Below are 14,977 nucleotides of genomic sequence, written 5' to 3'. Positions count from 1 at the left end.
GTTTCCTGATGGGAACAAATACAACCCTATATAATGCATTCATGTGTTTCTTCCGGAGAGAAAGAGGAAGAGAAGTCAAAATCACGTGATAGCTGCAGCCAATTACCGGATCCTTCATTCCTACCTTTTAAGTGCATGTGGAAGAAAGTCTGAGAAAATAATTATCTTCCTTAAACGTCTGTTTTTTGTACGAGGATGTTCCTGGTTAGCCGGATGCCGAATGAATGTTGAAATTTTAACATTTAGATTATGTTATTAATATCTTCTTTAATTACTTAAGTTGTATAAACGTTATTATTTCTTTTGTATATTAGATTGTATTTTGGTTATATTGATATATTCGGAATTCCACATCCATAAATGAAGTAAATACTATAATTAATACGGTATTTAGTTAGAATTCGTAAATTGGGCTTAGAATACATTTCCAACGAGCAATTATTTATTGTGATATCGTCACAATGGCTGGCTGCAATTTCCAATCATATTTTTAATTTATTTAATTTAAAATATATGCTTTCCACCTCTAATTAGTAGTGGCTTACCCCTGTACATCGTACTTTTCCTTTAACAATACAGTCGTGCCACTTACCGAACGTCTTTCGGGGAAAGTTTTCAATTAAAATAACATGACTTCCGATTTGCTTCGGACGTTCGTATATAGTTAAACGGAGCTTTCTACTCCTAAGGTGTTTACATCTGGTCTCCATTTTCACCTATCTAACTTTGTTCTCGAGATTAAAGAAAGACAGTGGAAATTTATAGTTCAACAACAGCCACCCACATCGCTGCAGAACAACCACCTATTTTGCCTTAAAATTCAACACAAATTACAACAAAGCCCGTAACAATAGACCGTAGTACATTGATTTTGACTAGAAATGGTGAGTAAGTCAGCTCGGATTTGCACGCCATCTCCAGCATTACGTTTTTAACGTAATGCCTTGTGTATAAGTAAACCCTTTCCCAAAAATTCTCGGAAACGGAAGCAGATAGATTCAAACCAGGTTTTTTTTTTGTTTGTTGGAATTTTATTTAATTCTCTTTGTAATGTACAGTTCAGAATTTTGAAAATGCAATTCGTTAATTTTCTTTGACTTTTTGAAAATTAAAAAATTTAATTTTCAAAATTCCGAAGCATACGATTATTAGAAACAGTTAAATACAACTTCAATGCAAAAAACCTATTTGGATCTATCTGCTTCCGTTTCCGAGAATTTTTTCGAAAATGGTTTCCCAGCACCAAAAGCATTAGCCATCTGCTGGAGATCGCGTGAATTACTACAGAAGGCTACAACCAATCTTGAAAAGCTTGCTGTATTTTCATTAATTATTATATATTTTAATTTCTTTAAAAGAATAAACAATAATTCATCTGTAATTACTATTCGTAAATAACTTTTCACGTAAGTTACATCCTGTTGACTTTCTTATGTAAGAGGTTTCATTTGAAAAGATTGTACTTCCGCCTTTCTATAGCGATTGCATAAAGAAAGTTACTAATGACATTTGATTTTCTGGATAAGGTTTGTTTTATAAGACGGCAATTTATTATCTGAACCAACACTTGGAGAGTTATTCCAGAACCAGCAGCATTATGAAGACATTTGTAATATTTTCATTTTTGGCTGTATTTGTAGGAGTTCGAGCATTTACCGGGAATGAATTTATAGATATTGCTTGTTGTATGATCATTTTTTTAAATTAATCTAATCTAAAGTAGACTATTTTAAAATTTATTTTTGTGTCCTTTAGCTGTTCCAGAAAAATACATGGTCCGATTTATCGAGTGCACTGTTAATCGTAGCTCACAATTCTTCCAAAAAGTAAGTACAAATCTACGTATTTTTCAAAGAATTTAGGTTATATTGGTGAAAGGTTTTTCTAATCATTTCTCCTGTTATTTTAGGGGGCCGATGTAATCCACGAATGCGTAAAAAAATTGCACGAATCTAAAAGCAAATGGCAATCCGTCTTAATGTATATGTGCATGAATGGCGTACATGGAAGCCACGATGTAAGACATTTTAATTACGCTCTATTAACTCTTTTATAGTTTTTAATACTTTACAATTGGTGCTCTAAATGTTCGTGGATAATTTCAACAATATAACTTTTATTTTATATTAAAACTAGCAGATAGACCCGGCGTTGCTCGGGCAAAAGTAACAATAACGAAGTTTAAGATTACGTTATAGTCAATCTTACCCTTTTCACAGAATGCAAGAATTGGGTCCCTCCTTTTCCAGACTAATTAGAGAATTTTTAGATGGGTCTAAAAATATGTTCGATTTCCCGCAAAAACGAAAAAAAAACTGCATCTGCGTCTTGCACGTCGCTTTCTTTAACACTTCCATTGTTGACACTTCCATTGTTACTTAACACTTCCATCAACAATGGAAGTGTTAAGACTTAATCCTGTCCCTCTCCCTCGTGGGGAGGAATTTCGAAAAATCCCTTCTTATTGAGCGTTCTCGTGACGAACCCTAATTATGTACCAAATTTCAACTTTCGACTCTTACCCGTTTGGGCTCTTAACATTTCCATTGTTACGTAACACTTCCATTGTTGACATCTCCATTGTTAACAATTCCATTGTTGACACTTCCATTGTCACTTTACACTTCCATTGTTGATGGAAGTGTTAAGACTTAATCCTCTCCCTCTGCCCCGTGGGGAAGAATTTCGAAAAATCCCTTCTCGTGACATACCCTAACTGTCTACCAAATTTCAACTTTCAACTCCTAACCGTTTGGGCTCTGCGCTGATTATTATTATTATTATTATTATCAACTCTTCTCAATTATATATATAGATGTAATTTCTAACATCTTTCAATATCTTTTAGATGTGGGCTTGTACAGCGGAAAAACATGCAAGTAAGATTCTTTAATGGAAATTATTCTTTCTCACATTTTATTTGTATTTTAAAATTACTTTTTATTTAAAATCAGAAATTGGGACCTCTTCCACCTCCACAGAAGGACATGAACGATGCAGTTGAACATGGTAAATATTGCATGATTCACGCTTAAACAGCCTAACGGATCCCACTTTCGACATTACGCAAACACCGTAATCTGATGTTATTGTTAATCACAAATATACGTAACACAATAAACTGATAATTTAGCATTACAACTATGTGTTCTCGTTATTATGTTTTACAACTTAATTAATTAGCATTAATCGTGAGCATTAAAATTTGAATTGGTGATGCCTCAGATGTCTTGCATCTTACATCCTTACTTGCTTGTAGACTGTAGCTTATATCCATTAAAAGCAAACGCGTGATATATGTATATTTTCAGCTATTATACATATAGAAAAACTATCGAGATTATTTATATTGAACAATTTTAGGCACATCGAAAGTGTAAAGAACTTATTATGTTGTTTTTCATGATTTTATGTTACACTCATCTTGCTGCTCAGACGGGAATATAAGGTTTTTAACCTAAAAATCCGAATCCTACTTATTTTTGTTTTGGCCCATTATATCCAGGCACGTACCACTTGACGTCATCGTTAAATCTATGTATATCATGTTGTACACAGAATATTAAATTTCAATGCATATGATTGTGAGGATCCAGGGACTTTTTAATGATTTTAATAATTTAAGCAAGCCAGAGATTGCAAACTTAAACAGGGAAGTTAGTAAGATTTTATCTCTTATTTTCGTTTCCTTTAAATGTGACACATTTAATCCTGAGATCGTTACTCGTCTAGGGAAATGTTTTTTAAATTGTTCGATTGGACGATTGTTAAGCCTGCTGCAAACTGAGCGACGTCGAACGAAACTAGATCGATCATCGATCGCCCGGTCTTCGAATCGATGTCACTATACGTCATACCCTTCGACGACTCTCGGATATAAGAAGTTGGACGCTCATACGCATTCGAATGTTTGCGAGAAAGAAGGTTGAACATGCACAGGAAGGTCTTGCACGTGCAGGGTTTGATTTCAAAAATGGGATGGCACAATCTATAATAATGGGCATGATATGTACGGTACATTATATATTTTATAAAATACACAACGCGAGTTCGATATTTTATATCAAATAAATATCGAACTCGCGTTAAATTAATCAAATACAGTGGTACCTCGGTACTTGACTGAACAATCACGATCCTCTAAAACAAATTTTCGATTAATAACAAATATTTTTACTTTAATTTTGTCGTCAGTAAAAATTTTTCTGTGATGAAAATGGATAAATAATTTAAAATTAAAATTGAAACCTCGGAGCACTTAGAGATTAAGAAAAGAGCAAACCGACTACAAAGGAGGCATGTGCCCAAGTACCCCAACGTACTGTACGTGCGTTCCTGTGCACGTGTTTGTGCTGTGATCTTTGTCACGTTTCGGCAGGGGAAAGAATACCTATTCCATTCTTTACAGGTAGCCGTTTTTGTTTTTATTTATTTATTAAATTTCTGCCAAGTAAGCAACAGACAAAAGCAGCCGAAACTAACATCAACAAATCGTGGGCGCCATTTTTCAAGCTACCGAGCCACAGTTGGTAGAGAGTAGTAGTCGATGAAATGTTCATTGGCTCTTTAGAACTACGTCGCGAATGATATCACATCGTAAGATCATCGAAGGAAAACAGGTACGTGATCATAAAAATCGCCTCTGACGTCAAGTCCAAAGCAATCACATCGACTAGTTTGCGGCGGCCTTAGGAACCACACCGAGACTTCAAAATTTGGTCAGATACCGGTGTTTCTGACGAAGAGAAACGTACAAAAGAAGAGGCAACACGTAAAACACTGTTTCTCTTCAAAGTCACTAAAGGTCCCATTGCCTTCGAAAATTCTCACGGAGTTTATTTGGATGTCCAAGTGAATCGGCGTTAGAAAGAATTGCAAGGCAATTTATTAGAACTATATGGATTACAAGAAACGATTACAAGGATTATACTTCGAATCAAGTGAAAATTAGTTCGATGGTTGGGTATGCGATTAATCGCAAGAAGAGGCGACAAGCGATTTTTCTGTAACGCGACTAAAAGTCGCTGGTGTAAACGTGCTCTTAAATTGTGGTTTTAATTTTAAGATGGAAGCAAATCATTATTTGATGTGTATAATAAAGGAATAATAATAATAAATTTATACAGATAAATTTGTAAAATTGCACGGTTTTCTCTTGTTAGGTTTAACTTTTTTATTATCAAAATTTTTTAAATTTAAAGTAATTTATTTTAAACTTTTGGCAACTTTTTAATTAATTAGAAAAGAATTTTCAAAAATATGGTGTGTCGCATGAATCTAATTAATTGCAAAGTGTGTCGCTAATCCAAAATGGTTGGAAAACACCGGTGTATAAAAGTAAATAAGCAATTAAAACACACTATCGTTTACTGAACTGCTAGTCTTTGCGCCCTCTGTCGGTCAAAATTGTTCTATTTGGAATCTATGAAGAGAAAACGTGCTAAACTCTCCATATCAGATAGAAGAAGAAGAAGAAGAAAACGTAGATTAAAAACATCCCTGGTAAGACTACACAGACGCGAGCGAATACGAGAAAGTGGCGTGGAGATGATAACGTCACATATTCGCAGTGGCGTAGCGAGGACGGGCAAGGGGGTGTACTGGGCGCCACTCGCAGAGGGGCACCCAAATGGTCTCCAAGACAAACTATATGTGTTTCTGGAGGGGGGCACTAATAAAGTGTCGTGCCCCGTGCACCAATTATGTTCGTTACGCCACTGCATATTCGCGTTGAACTCGTCACAGAGTAACGTAAATTATTGCACTGTGGGAAAGTAAACATCACAATGGTTCTACTACGACGCTTACCACTAGAATAGAAAAACTTTTGTTATTAGAATTACTTCGTAAAAAGTAAATAAAAATGCAGTGTTCCTCCTCTCTGGAAGCAGCGAAAGGATAAAGAACTTTAACGTAATTACTTAATTCATATGATTTTATGTACATTTATAGTTTGAAAAAAACAAAGATCTTTTTATATACACTGAAGAGCAATTGAATTGGGGATATCTGGGAGACTATCCGATTTTCTTTTGAACAATTGGTTTGAATTGCTGTTTTTTTTCTTTTTCTAGAAGGGACATTTGCATATGTGGTGTGGCGGACTTACCATTGGATGCATTTCATATTATTGCTGTTTGTTCTCTTTTGTCAAAATTACGTGAGGAGACTTTTGGGGTTCCCAATTTTTCATTTAATCAGTTTAAAAAAGTTATTTCTGATTTTGATTTATTCTTTAAGGCTTAAAGCGAAAGCTGTGCTTATTTATGTAAATTACGTTTTGGGGCGTGGTCTGCCTACTATTTAATCTGTGGCTGCTTGGACTGCTTGGGAGACTATCCGATTTTCTTTTGAACAATTGGTTTGAATTGCTGTTTTTTTTTCTTTCTAGGTAAGTCTAGTTTATAATTATGTCCCAGGCTCGGAAGAGGAAGACCTTTTCTCCAACCGTTCCTGAAAGATCAACAGCTAGGTTTAGGGGTGAGACTTCTTCTGGTGAAGAGGATATTGCGAATTTATTACAGGACTCAAATTTTGATGTGGCAGAGGGAGTTAGGCTTTTATTGCGATTGCATGTTTCGCTGAACGGTAAGGTTGATGAATTTATCAGAAGACTGGATCATCTGACAGAGTGGCTTCAGAATGTAGATGAGGCGTTGATTGACTTCGAGATGAGGTTGGGGGAGGTTGAGTCAAAGGTTGGAGGGGAGGTAACTGGTGTTGGGCATTCGTTGGATATGGATAAAATTTTCACGAAATTTTCTTTTTTTGAGAGAGAACTGGATGTTATGGATAATCAGAGAAGGATGAACAATGTTGTTATCCACGGATTGGAAGAGAGGAAAGAGGAGACTTCTTTGGAAATATTTGACACTGTTAATTCTTTTGCGGTTAATACATTAAATTTATCCTCGCTGCATATTGTAAACGCGTATCGGGTTGGGAAGAGAGTTGGAGATAAACCCAGACCAGTGATTTGCCAATTTGGGTCTTTTAGTGATAAATTGAGGTTTAAAAAGACTGTATTTGAGAATCGGAATCTTAATGTTTCTGTGTATGATGATTTTTCTAAACGTTTGCGAGATATCAGATACAACCTAAGGGTATTTGGGAAGAAAAAAAGGGAAGAAGGAGCAAGAAGTGTTCGGTTAAGTTATGATAAGTTACTGGTAGATGGAGTTCGGTATAAAGTCGATGAAGTATCAGCTAAGGTGGTGCCGATCTCATAGCAACCAGTAATGTCTTCTGTGTTTTCTATTATGGCGTGGAATTGTGCTGGGATTGGTAATAAACCGCGGTCTTTTTGGAGTTATTTATTGAAGTATGATGTGGTCTTTTTATCGGAAACTTGGTTTATTAAGGGTGGGAGCAGATGCTATTGGGAGGAATTAAGAGAATATCATTGTATTGTTGGTGATGCTTTGAGGGCTCACAGTAGGGGTAGACCTATGGCTGGTTGGTTGCTTTGCATTAAATCATCTTTGAAATTTAATATTATTTATAGGGATAGTTACATTGTATTGATTAATATTCTGCTACCATTAGGAGAGTTTAATATTGGTTTTGTTTATATGCAGGAACAAAGGTGGCAAGAAATTTTTGATGTACTGTCCAGGTTTGAGGTCGACGAATCGAATTGGATTTGGTTGGGTGATTTTAATGCACGGACTGGGAACGATAATGTGATTTCGACAAATATATGTGATAGTAGTGGTATTGCTGTTAATAAGAGAAGTAGAGCCTCCAAAGATGTAAATATGAATGTGAGAGGACTGAAAGTTCTTGAGTATTGTGCAGATAATGATCTAATAATCTTAAATGGTCGTGCTTCTGGTGATGAAGCGGGAGAGTTTACTTTTGTTTCCAACCGAGGGTCCTCAGTAATTGATTTGGGAATGGTTACTCCTTCTGTGTGGAACTGTATTAAATGTTTTAGAGTAGAGAGTTGTTTTTGGTCCGATCACTGCCCGATAGTACTTTATTTGGAAGATCGTGCCATAGATTCTTTGGGCGGTTCTGGTACTTGTTACCAGAGGATTTTCTGGGACAGTGGTCAGCTGGAGTCGTTGTCCGCTGATTTGTGGCGTTGCTTGGAGCAGACTCCCAATTTATCTTTGTTGGAGCTAAGTAAGGTGATATTGGATTTTGCCAAAGTGAAAGGATTGACTCAAAGGAAAAAGACTATGGTTGGAATTAATGATTGGTTTGACTTGGATTGTCGATTAATGGTTAGAGCCAGAAATAGAGCTTGGTTAGAGTTCAAGAAAAATGGTTTGCCGGCTCAGAGGAGAGTTTTTGTGTTATACCGAAGTTTGGTAAAAAAATTATGTTTAGCAAAGAAGAAAGAATTTTGTAAAAGGTTACAAAATGTTAAAAATTTTTATAAAAATAATAGATTATTTTGGAATTTATGTAAAGCAAGGGGAAATTATGCTAAGGTTAATATTAGTTTATTTGATTGGTTCAGTTATTTTTTCTCCCTTTATGGCTCTGAAAGTCCATATGATGTTGATTTAGTGGTTTTTAATGATTGTGTGACTTGGTCAAACGAAATATTGGATTCTTACATCTCGGAGGAGGAATTTAGAGTCGTTTTAAGTAAGTCGACTGTTGGCGGTGCTCCGGGAATAGATGGTATTCCTACTGAATTTTGGAAAATTGATAGTGTTTTTCTCTGTTTATTAGATAATTTTAATAAGGTTCTGAGAACTGGTGTTATTCCAGATGAATGGAAGAGTTCTTTATTGGTTCCGGTGCCTAAGGGTGGCTCAAGGTCGGTGCTTACTAATTACAGAGGTATTTCGTTGTTGTGCTGCGTCTCTAAGATTTTTTGTAGAGTTTTGTATTACAGGTTAATAAGTTGGTTGAATTTGAGAGATATTCTGTCAGAGAGTCAGGCTGGTTTCCGTGCAGGTTACTCTACTGTTGATAATATTTTTATTCTGTATACTGTTATCTCTAAGACACTAAGTAGGAAACGGCGTAAGGTTTATGCTTTTTTTATAGATTTAGCATCAGCATTTGATTCTGTTGATAGGGATTTATTATGGAGGAAATTATTAAAGTTTGGATTAAGCTTTAAGTTTGTATCTTTATTGGCAGAGTTATATAGTGGTTCGAATGTTAGGATTAAATGGAGGAATTTTTGTTCTCAGCCTTTCTTTTCTGATAAGGGTGTTAAACAGGGTTGTATCTTAAGCCCTATTCTTTTTAGTTTATTTTTAAATGATTTATTAAATTGTATTGATGATTCCGGCGGAGATGGTATAGTTGTCGGTGGTGTGTCTGTTAAAGTATTAGCGTATGCGGATGATGTGGTAATTGTGGCGGATTCTCCGAGGTCATTACAGAGGTCGATTGACCTTCTGGATAATTATTTAAGCGATAATAGTTTACAATTGAATCTTGCTAAATCAAAAATTGTGGTCTTTCGAAATGGTGGTAAGGCTTCTAAGGCTGACAAATGGTGGTTTCGAGGTGTTCCAATTTCGGTTGTATCTCAATATAAGTATTTAGGTGTAATTTTTAAAAGTAATGGTTATTTTAATACTCATGTGAGGTCTTGTCAAGTTAATGCTGAGATAAAAATGGACAAAGTTATTCATATGTGTCAGTCTGCTAAGTTGTGTAATTTGAAGGATCGGTTAAGGTTATTTAATGCCGTGGTGGGCTCATCTCTCCTTTATGCTTCGGAGGTGTGGGGGTTTCAGGCGGAGAGTTTGGATACGGTATTAACTACTTTTGTTAAGAGAATGTACGGGCTTCCAAGGTGTACTCCTAGTTATCTAGTGTCTATGGAATGTTCATTGATTCCTTTGTCTTGTTTGATCCTGAACAAATCTGTTAATTGGATTTTTAGAACGTTGAGTTTAAATGAAGAACGCCTTAGTAAGATTTGTTTGCGTTATGTTGTGAAACATGTTCAGTTGCCTTTGTCGAAGTATTGGTGGGCTAGTTGTTCAAGGAACGGAATCGATTTTGATAATCTGTTACAAGATTTTAATAGTGTTTATTTACTAAAGTTAAATAATTTTGATAATTATATTTTGAAGTTGAATCATGGCATATTATTAAGTTCTTATTGTGAATGGTATAAGAGTTTGAATAAACCTTTTTTTGATTGTTCTATTTATAATAGTAATTTTTCTTCTAATGTTATGGCCGTATTAATGCAAATAAGATGTAATTCATTAAGTTTTTTATGTAATTACAGAAGGGACATTTGCATATGTGGTGTGGCGGACTTACCATTGGATGCATTTCATATTATTGCTGTTTGTTCTCTTTTGTCAAAATTACGTGAGGAGACTTTTGGGGTTCCCAATTTTTCATTTAATCAGTTTAAAAAAGTTATTTCTGATTTTGATTTATTCTTTAAGGTATTTATTTTCATAAAGAGGGTTAAATTGATTATTTCATAATGTTTATTGTATATTTGATTTTCGATTTCTTTTTCATTGTTTTTTTTAGGCTTAAAGCGAAAGCTGTGCTTATTTATGTAAATTACGTTTTGGGGCGTGGTCTGCCTACTATTTAATCTGTGGCTGCTTGGACTGCTTGGGAGACTATCCGATTTTCTTTTGAACAATTGGTTTGAATTGCTGTTTTTTTTCTTTCTAGGTAAGTTTTAGCTCTGTTGGTTGTTAATTTCTTTCGGATAGTTCTCCCAAGTAGTTCTTTAAGTTTTATTTTCTGATTTGGATTTAGTTTATAAATTTTGCAATTATAATTTTAAATTATTAATGTTATTACAATTGATGAATATATCTGTGAAATATGTTTGGTTATTTTATAAGATTATGTATACTTTGTTTTGTTCTATCCCCGCATCAGGGTCTTTGTACCAGAATGCTTAAAATAAATAAATAAATAAAATAAATAAATAAATAAATAAATAAATAAATAAATAAATTGGGGATATCTGTCTAGTAGTGTTTAGCAACACCTTTTGCCTTGATGACGGCTGTGATTTATCTTGGCATGGACTCCACAAGACACTGGAAGTGATGGGAAGCCATACGTATCCACGAGTCCTGAATAATCTCCCACAAATCACGAAGATTAGATGGAAGGTGGTCGGAGCCTCGAACATCTCTCTCAATTGCATCCCAGATGTGCTCGATTGGATTGAGGTCAGGTGACTGTGATGGCCGGGAAAGCACGTGGAGATCTGTGGAATGTTCATCCAATCATTCCGATACAATTCGGGAGCGATGGCACGGTGCATTGTCTTGTTTAAAGACAATCTTTGTAGTGGGCTATCGAGAACGAACAAACGGGAGCAGATAGTCGTCAAGGATATCCCGGTAACGTTCACCTGTCAGCGACGCTGTCACACGTACCAGGGGTCCCATTTCAGTCCATGTCAACAGTCCCCACACAAGAATGCCATCTTTGCCAGCTTGAAGAGTCCCCGCTGGCAAGAAGGATCCATCGCTTCATGTGGTTTACGGTGTAGACGTACTCTGCCATTGGTAGGAACCAAAGTGAATCTCGACTCATCACTCCAGGCAACATTTTCCCCACATCTCGATGGTCCATTGGCGATGTTCCCGTGCCCATGCTAATCGTTGTGCTCTGCTTTGTGCAGTCAGAGGGGGACTCTCATAGGACGACGACGACTCCTGTACCCTATTGAGAGGAGATGGCAAATTGCTATTGAAATGGCTATTGAGAGGAGATGGCTATGGTGTGGCAGCTTACACCTTGCTGTGCACCAGCGTTAAATCGACGGGTGATCTGTTGCACTGTGGCCCGTCTATCCGCTGTTACAATACGGGCTAGCCGCCGACGACCTCGCTCATCCACACGCTGTTGTCCGTGGCAGTTGACCCTGGCAGCGATGGTTTTACCTGAATCGACGTACTCACTGTACACCCTCGACACAGTGGTGCATGAAAATCCCAGTGTTTCCACTATTTCCGAAATGAAGTGACCCATTCGTCGGGCTCCGACGATTTTCCACGATCAAATGCACTTAGATCTTTACTCTTACCCATTTTGCTTCTGACTATTACTGACAGTGGTGATATTCGAAATAGTTAACAAAGGTTTCGCTAGCAGAAAATTTTTCCCTGACAATCACCGACAAACGAAATGGAAGTTTTCGCTAGAAATAAATACAATACCTTTTCTTACGATATATCTAATAATCAGTGGCGTATTTGGAACGTAACGAGCCCTGGGCGAAGACCCGGTAATAATGTAATAATAGTATATTATTGCTGTCGACCCTTTTTTTTTTTCTTTTTTTTTTCTTAGGCAGAGAAATTTTTCACCCCGAATGGCACTACTGTTGATAATAGATGTCATCATCTCTCGAAATACAATATCCTTTTTATTTCGCTGTCCATAGCCCCACACGTGTTCCACAGCCATCTTGTATTATCTCGCGCGCGTGAGATTGTAGGATCTCTCTTATGACTGGATCTAGTTTCAAGAACTCTCTTGAATCAATCGCGATTAAACCTCGTTTCGGTCGAGATTGAAACGGTCGAGAGAGATCGCACTCAAGACATAGTCCCCGACCTTGCTCACAATCTAGATTGAAATGCTCGGTGCGAACAGGGTATAAGGCTCTAGTTTAGTAGTATTACAGAGTATAATACGTATATTTTAATATATTAAAAAAAAAAAAAAAACCACTGAGAAATGTTCCGTGTGTTTAACAAGGTTCGGAAAACTGAAAATTTTAACAACGGGTTCGGGGAACCTGTGCGAACCCGCTGAATATCACCATTGATTACTGATATCGTTAGCACCACTCCTTATCTTGTCAAACTGCTTACCTCATCTGCAAATCACTTTCACGCTTACGCACAACTCAAAATTTTCATTAATGCTAGCTATTCCTAATTCAATTGCTCTTCAGTGTATACCAGTGGCGTGCCGTCATTGGAAGCTGTGGAAGCGCCGCTTCCACCTTCCAATAACCTTCTTTTGTATTTTCTAAAATATAAATTTTCACGTACTTTGAATAAATTAAAATTAATATTTTATTATAACTGCATTATGTATCTTATTACAAATTTCTATACTACATGTGAAAAAAACGATAAGATTGTTATTGTACATTCGAATATCAGTGGCGGAATGGAAGCGCTTACGAGACAGCTTCCACAGCGAGAATAACTGAATGGGGTAAAGCAGCCAGAGGGCATTGGCGCATGCCCTTTACAGAGCACCAACCTCAGCCGGTTTAGCCGGTGGATGCTACACACCATAACGCTTCAACGATTCTATTCTTTAGTTAGCCACTGGTAGGGAGCTGTCTGATTACGTGAATTGTTTAAGATTTAAAAAGTAAAGAGTATTCAATGTTATTTTTATGTACTGTACGTTTCTTCGCAAAGTTATATTTAATAATAATTTTCTTTTAATTATACTGTAATTATATTTTCAGAAAATCTTTAGAATATTATCACTTTTAAATGTTAATAATTTTAATATTATGAAAAAAAAATTTTCCAAGCATGTTTTAATTCTTTAAATTAAGTAAATTTTATGGAAAATTTTTTGATTTATCTAAATAACGTAGCGAATCGCAATATTTATATTCGTGTCCGGATTATATTGACAAGTAACTCTAAGACATAAAAAGTATTATAATTAATGTCGATCCGAACAAAGACGTAGTGAAAGAATTATATAATTTAATATCATTAATTTTTATGGTACCATCTACCAGTGGATCTGCTGAGCGCAGTTTTTCGACCACGGAGCGAATTCATACATTGGCCAGGAACACGCGGTCGGAGGAAGATTGTCGTCGCTAGCGTTGCTTTCGATAGAAAAAGTGCTTTTAAATACGTTGATAGAGTCGACGACCAGCGAATTTTATGATAAAATAATTAACGACTTTGCCGAAAAAAATCGCCGAATAGAGTTAGTTTATAAAAAATAAAAAAACAAGTTTTTCTATTATTGTTTGTATCATGTCAATTTGTATTATGTATGTATTATTTGTATTTTAGAACTAAAATACATAAATTGTTTATTTTTGTCATTTCCAGTATTTGTTTAAAACTATTATGGAAATGTCATGTACCGGACGGGTCTGACCCGTCACCGAAGACGCAAAAAAGGGTTAATTTAGAAAAAAATTTATTAGTTTAAAAAAACATAGGTAAAAGTCGTTTGTAGTCGGACACCCATTGTTTATATCAAACTGCCAGGCAGAAACTATAAATCGCGGAAGGAAGACGTCCTATGATCGGTGGGAGATTGAATTCATCTTCGATTTTGACTTTTCTCGCGTTCCAGGTAAGAGACTCGTTACGTTTAGTAACCAGAGACCAACCACTCGGGTAGCGTGATTGAGGGAGAACGACCAATCAAACTGGATGAAATAAAGAACAGAGATTGATATAATCTCCGACAATCGAGCAAGGACGACGCCAGCAAATGGGTAAGGGGGGGGGGCAAGATGATGTAAATTGATAGAGGATATGAATTGTATGTAGGTAAAATAGAAACGATTCATAAAGTTTTAATCATTTACTATGTACCGGAAAAAAAATATCTCAAATAAAACATTTTCTTTAACTTATAAGAAGCCTAAGAAGATTATTTTAATTAAAACTTAGCATTTAAATAACTTTTTCAAATTTCTAGGGGAGGGCAACTGCCCCTCTGCCTCTCCCCCTGGCGACGCCTTGCAATCGAGGAGACCTGGCACTCGGTTAACGTTCCGAATAACTAAAACGCCGTGTGTCAACGCGCAAAAAAAAAAAAAAAAAAAAAACAAGTTCTCGTCTATTGTGCCAACCTGTAACCCGTGCCATTTTGGACTTAGACCGTGTCCTTGACTTCAACGGACGAAATCTCCCCGTGCCTTACAGACTTATCAACGCCCCTGTCCCGGGGCCACCTTCGATCGACGATCAAAGAACCACATCGATGCTCAGGACGTCCGAACGGCTGACTGTCCTAAAGCAAACTATTTTGTACATAGTGTATGTTTATTTTATGTTAAAAT

At 36.2% G+C, this 14,977-nt stretch overlaps 1 protein-coding gene across 1 annotated transcript; it reads left to right on the top strand.

Moving 5' to 3' along the window:
* The first annotated feature begins 1,401 nt into the window (after positions 1–1,401).
* Positions 1,402–3,035, top strand: LOC136974292 (venom protein 7.1-like). The gene is made up of 5 exons (XM_067269132.1): positions 1,402–1,685; positions 1,756–1,826; positions 1,910–2,017; positions 2,849–2,875; positions 2,955–3,035. The coding sequence occupies exons 1-5, from the start codon at positions 1,598–1,600 to the stop codon at positions 3,033–3,035; spliced, it is 375 nt and encodes a 124-aa protein (XP_067125233.1). The 5' UTR covers positions 1,402–1,597.
* The last annotated feature ends 11,942 nt before the right edge of the window (positions 3,036–14,977 follow it).

Source organism: Centruroides vittatus, unplaced genomic scaffold, assembly GCF_030686945.1.
Source record: "Centruroides vittatus isolate TY-2023 unplaced genomic scaffold, ASM3068694v2 contig_1078, whole genome shotgun sequence".
In the NCBI taxonomy this organism is placed as follows: Eukaryota; Metazoa; Arthropoda; class Arachnida; order Scorpiones; family Buthidae; genus Centruroides; species Centruroides vittatus.
The sequence above is the reverse complement of the archived record's forward strand: the minus strand, read 5'-3'. Positions and strand labels throughout refer to the sequence as shown.

Bases quoted from the DNA above. Each gene is read 5' to 3' on its own strand.
- LOC136974292 (XM_067269132.1), top strand. From the start codon at position 1,598: ATGAAGACATTTGTAATATTTTCATTTTTGGCTGTATTTGTAGGAGTT. The intron at 1,827-1,909 runs GTAAGTACAAAT...CTGTTATTTTAG, and splicing joins GCTCACAATTCTTCCAAAAA to GGGGCCGATGTAATCCACGA. The intron at 2,876-2,954 runs GCAAGTAAGATT...ATTTAAAATCAG, and splicing joins CTTGTACAGCGGAAAAACAT to AAATTGGGACCTCTTCCACC.